This window comes from Portunus trituberculatus, chromosome 10, assembly GCF_017591435.1.
Source record: "Portunus trituberculatus isolate SZX2019 chromosome 10, ASM1759143v1, whole genome shotgun sequence".
NCBI lineage: Eukaryota > Metazoa > Arthropoda > Malacostraca > Decapoda > Portunidae > Portunus > Portunus trituberculatus.
In genome coordinates, this window is record NC_059264.1 from 4,479,083 (window position 1) to 4,484,082 (window position 5,000).

The following is a 5,000-nucleotide window of genomic DNA, read 5'->3' on the forward strand; positions in this document are numbered from 1 at the left end:
GAGAGAGAGAGAGAGAGAGAGAGAGAGAGAGAGAGAGAGGGGGGGGAAGCGTTTTTCAATATGGCGCTGTGTGATTAAGTTCCATTAAATTAGATTGCTAACAAAGTGTTGGAATAGAATTTTACTCTTTAGAAAGCTTGTTAATCCTTTCTGTTCCTTTGTGACGGGAAATAAAACCAGAGAGAGAGAGAGAGAGAGAGAGAGAGAGAGAGAGAGAGATTAAGGGGAGGAAAAAGGAGGTGTTTATGGGAGAGAGAAATGCGTGCTAGGGAGAGATTATGAGGAGAAACTGAGAGGGGAGATAAAAATGTTGAGAGTTTATATGGTGAGAGAGAGAGAGAGAGAGAGAGAGAGAGAGAGAGAGAGAGAGAGAGAGAGAGAGAGAGAGAGAGAGAGAGAGAGAGAGAGAGAGAGAGAGAGAGAGGAAAGGAAGGAGAGGAAGAGAAATGGAGTGATGAAAGAGGAGGAGGAGGAAGATGAGGAGGAAGAGGAGGAGGAGGAGAGAAGGAAAGAAAAGATGATAAAAGTCAGAGGTGTTTACTGAAAGATCTCTCTCTCTCTCTCTCTCTCTCTCTCTCTCTCTCTCTCCTTTGTCATTTCTTTTCTCTTTCTTGTCCTCTTTACTCTCCTCCTCCTCCTCTTCCTCCTCTTCTTCTTCAGTTCTTCCTTTATCCTCTTCTCTTTCCTCTTCCTTTATTCATTAGTGTTATTATTATTTCTTCTTTCTCGTTGCTTATTTCAGTCTTCTTTAACATCTTCCTCCTCCTCCTTCTCCTCTTCTTCTTCTTCTTCTTCTTCTTCTTCTTCCTCCTTCTCTTTTCTCTATTCCTTAGTGTTATTATTTCCTCCTCTTCCTCTTTCTCTTTATATTTCCTACTGTTTTTATTTTATTCTCTTTGTCTCTTCCTCCTTCTCCTTCTCCTCCTCCTCCTCCTCCTCTTTGTCTCTATCCTCTTTTATTCCTTCACCAACACCACCAGCACAACCACCACCAACACCACCACCACCGCTTCGTCCTCCTCCTCCTCCTCTTCTATCACGCCCCCTCCTTCCGTTTTCTTTGAACTCAATAATACATTTTAGCGAGCAGAGGTGACAGGGAACGAGGGGGACTTCGCGAAAAATGCCTTCTCTCTCTCTCTCTCTCTCTCTCTGCGGAATGTAATAATTCGTACAGTTTGCTTGGGGAGTTGGAGAGAGAGAGAGAGAGAGAGAGAGAGAGAGAGAGAGAGAGAGAGAGAGAGAGAGAGAGAGAGAGAGAGAGAGAGAGAGAGAGAGAGAGAGAGAGAGAGAGAGAGAGAGAGAGCGTATGTTTGTATGTATATAACAATTATCTTTCCTAATTTATGCATTGCCGTAAACTGTGCGTGTCTGTGTGTGTGTGTGTGTGTGTGTCTCTCGCTTGGTTATTCATAATGATTACACACACACACACACACACACACACACACACACACACACACACACACACACACACACACACACACACACACACACACACACACACACACACACACACACACACACACACACACACATTTTATCTTATACATCTCTATTCATGTTTAATGAGAGAGAGAGAGAGAGAGAGAGAGAGAGAGAGAGAGAGAGAGAGAGAGAGAGAGAGAGAGAGAACGGTAGCATATACAAGTCTCGTATTTAACAGTAGCTTAGTAACTCTCTCTCTCTCTCTCTCTCTCAAACATACAATCAAAATAAACACACACACACACACACACACACACACCCTTCGCCCAACCTGCTCCTTTCTCCCCATCCATCCCTTCCCCTCTTCCATCCCCCTACCAGGAGCGGGGATGGAACCAGAAGCAACGGGTTCAAGCTTAGGAAATTCAGGGTTAGGAAAGAGATGGGAAGGAACTGGTTTTCCAATAGAGTGGCTGATGAATGGACGGGACTCAGTGGTCATGTTGGTGGTGGCGAGTCAATAGGGAGGTTTAAAAGATTAGACACATTTATGGATAGGGATGATAGGTGGAATTAAGTAGTTTTGCTTATAGATAGATAGATAGATAGATAGGTAGATGGATGGATAGATAGATAGGTAGATGGATAGATAGATAGCTTATTGATGACAAATTAGTGTTTAACCATTTCAGTACTGGGACACATTTTTACCTTGAGATTAGTGTACGATTACTTAATCTTATTGACATTAGGAAGGGTCTACGGAGGTCAGAAGATTAATGGCCACAGTCTTCACTATTTTAATCCCCCACATGAGTTTCTGAAGCTGTATAAAATCACCAAACAGTAAGCAGAATGGATATGGAAACGCGTCATGGTACTGTAGGGCTAAACAAAAATAAATGGTTTTCAAATTCACATTCCCATACGCTTACAAAACTTGCCCTTCTCACATACGCACGCAATCAGACCTAGAAGAAACATACTGAATTTATCCTAAGCTATAAAAAGACATCAAAACCAGGTCACCATCCATATTATTCTCAACAAATAGAAACTCTCAACAATTTAAATCCACAAAACATACAGAAGTTGCCACGCGTAGTTGTGACAGCCTCCAGAAGCTTCCCTCGCCTTCCTATGGTGTTATGAAGCGCCAAATGATAATACTGAACAATTCAAATTCAATATAAAGAAATTAATATAAAACATACAGAGAGAGCCACTTGTATACCTGACAGAACAGCCTTTACCAGCTTCCCCCACTTAAGCACCGCCTTCTTACCTGCACGCCTCTCAGTCCAGTCCTTATGACCGTGGGTGTGAGGTCGTCGTGAGTTCGCAGGAGGTAGACCAGGCCAGTTTGAAACACGACAGCGAGGAGAGAGGTGCTTTCACTGCCTGCTGGGGGGGAAAGGGTGAAGTTACGTGAGTAGGGAGATGGAGGAGTGAAGGAGAGGGGGGAAGAGGAGGGGAATGGATAGAAGAGGGAGATATTGAGAAGTGAGGGAGATGGGGAGGGAAGAAGAGGAAGGGAATGAATAGAAGAGGGAGATGTTGAGAGGTGATGGAGGAGGAGAATAGAAAAGGAGGGGATGGAGAGGAGGAAAATAGTGAGATATGGAGGGGTGAGGGGAGGAAAGAGGAAGGGGTGGAGAGGAACAAATAGTGGGAAATAAGGAGTGAGGGAGGAGAGAGGAGGGAAGGAGAAGGGGTGGAGGGTGGAGAGGAAGGAAATAATAGGAAATATGAAGGAATGAGGGAAGAGAGAGGAGGAAGGAAGAAATGGAAAGAAGCAATAGAGAAATATGGAGGAATGAAGGAGGAAGAAAAGAGAAGAGAGGAAAAAAGGGATGGAAAGAAGAATTAATGAGAGAGAGAGAGAGAGAGAGAGAGAGAGAGAGAGAGAGAGAGAGAGAGAGAGAGAGAGAGAGAGAGAGAGAGAGAGAGAGAGAGAGAGAGAGAGAGAGAGAGAGAGAGAGAGAGAGAGAGAGAGAGAGAGTTATTTGTGAAGGATTGGAGATAGGAATTGAGAGATTAAGGAAAGGAGAGGAGAGAAGGAGGGAAGGATGGAGGAGGAAAGGAGGCATGGAAGGAATGAAGGAAAGAGAAGGAGAGTGGAGGAAAGGAGGAAGAATAAAGGGAGGAGAGGTAAGTGATAGATTGAATAAAGAAGGGAATGAGGGAGGAAGATGAAGAAAGGGAGAGAAAAAAAAAAAGAAAAGAGAATTATATTACTCATAAATCCTTTCTCTCTCTCTCTCTCTCTCTCTCTCTCTCTCTCTCTCTCCATATTTCCTCTCTCACACATATTTCTTTTCTCCATGACACACACACACACTCTCTCTCTCTCTCACACACACACACACACACACACACATTATTTCTTTCTTTCTCTCCATCACACATACACACACACACACACACACACACACTCTCTCTCTCTCTCTCTCACCAGTCTTGGTAGCCGTGGAATTTTCATCACTCTCCTCCATCTTGAACTTCGGGCAGGACCAGGCGAGGTGTGTGATGGCGGTGTCGTCCAGGAGAGGCACCTGAGACACCATGGCGCCGTGTACATCCATCACGATCACCAGGCCGGACGTGGTGCCGAAGTACACCTGGGGACGAGGCACAGGTAAGGCGGGGTGTGGGAACAAAGTTAGGTTAGGCTGGGTTGGCTTTGGTTGGGTTTGGGTTGGGTTGGGTTAGGCTGGGTTGAGTTGGGTTGGGTTGGGTTGAGTTGGGTTGGGTTGGGTTGGGTTGGGTTAGGTTGGGTTGAGTTGGGTTAGGTTTGGTTTGGTTTGGTTTGGGTTGGGTTGGGTTAGGCTGGGTTGAGTTGGGTTGGGTTGGGTTGAGTTGGGTTGGGTTGGGTTGGGTTGGGTTGGATTGGGCTAGGCTAGGTTTGGCTGGGTTGGGTTGGGTTGGGTTGGGTTGGGTTGGGTTAGGTTTGGTTGGGTTAGGTTAGATTAACAAGATTTCTATGTAATTTAGAGGAGAAACACTCTTGAGAACCTGACTAATTAAGCTTTTACAGGTGTTTTTGTGGTTACAGTGGCAGATGAACAATATCTCCACGTTCTTAACCCCTTCAGTACCATGACGCGTTTCCATATTCATTCTCCTTACTATATGCTGACTTTATACAGCTTCAGAAACTCATGTGAGGGATCAAAATAGAGAAGACAGTGGCCATTAATCTTCTGACCTCCATAGACCCTTCCTAATGTAAATAAAATGGTCTAATCGTACACAAATAACAAGTTAAAAATGTGTCCCAGTACTGAAGAGGTTAATAAGAGAAACAGTCCTGAAAACCTGGTTAATTAGGTTTTCAAAGGTGATTTTGTGGTTACAGGACCAGATGAATAATATTTCTACCTTACTAAAAGAGAGAGAAAGAAAAAAACAATCTTAAGAACTCGGCCTTGGAAAACAGTCATGGTGAGAGGAGGAGGAGGAGGAGGAGGAGGAGGAGGAGGAGGAGGAGGAGGAGGAGGAGGAGGAGGAGGAGAAGGAGGAGGAGGAGGAGGAGGAGGAGGAGGAGGAGGAGGAAAGTTAATTATGACAGA

At 44.6% G+C, this 5,000-nt stretch overlaps 1 protein-coding gene across 1 annotated transcript in view; it reads right to left on the bottom strand.

The window, feature by feature from the left end:
* Positions 1-5,000, bottom strand: part of LOC123501847 (tubby-related protein 4-like) — a 58,121-nt gene that overhangs the window by 19,322 nt on the left and 33,799 nt on the right. The window contains 2 exon segments of the mRNA XM_045250874.1: positions 2,714-2,829; positions 3,884-4,049. Coding sequence (XP_045106809.1) covers positions 2,714-2,829; positions 3,884-4,049 — 282 coding nt within the window.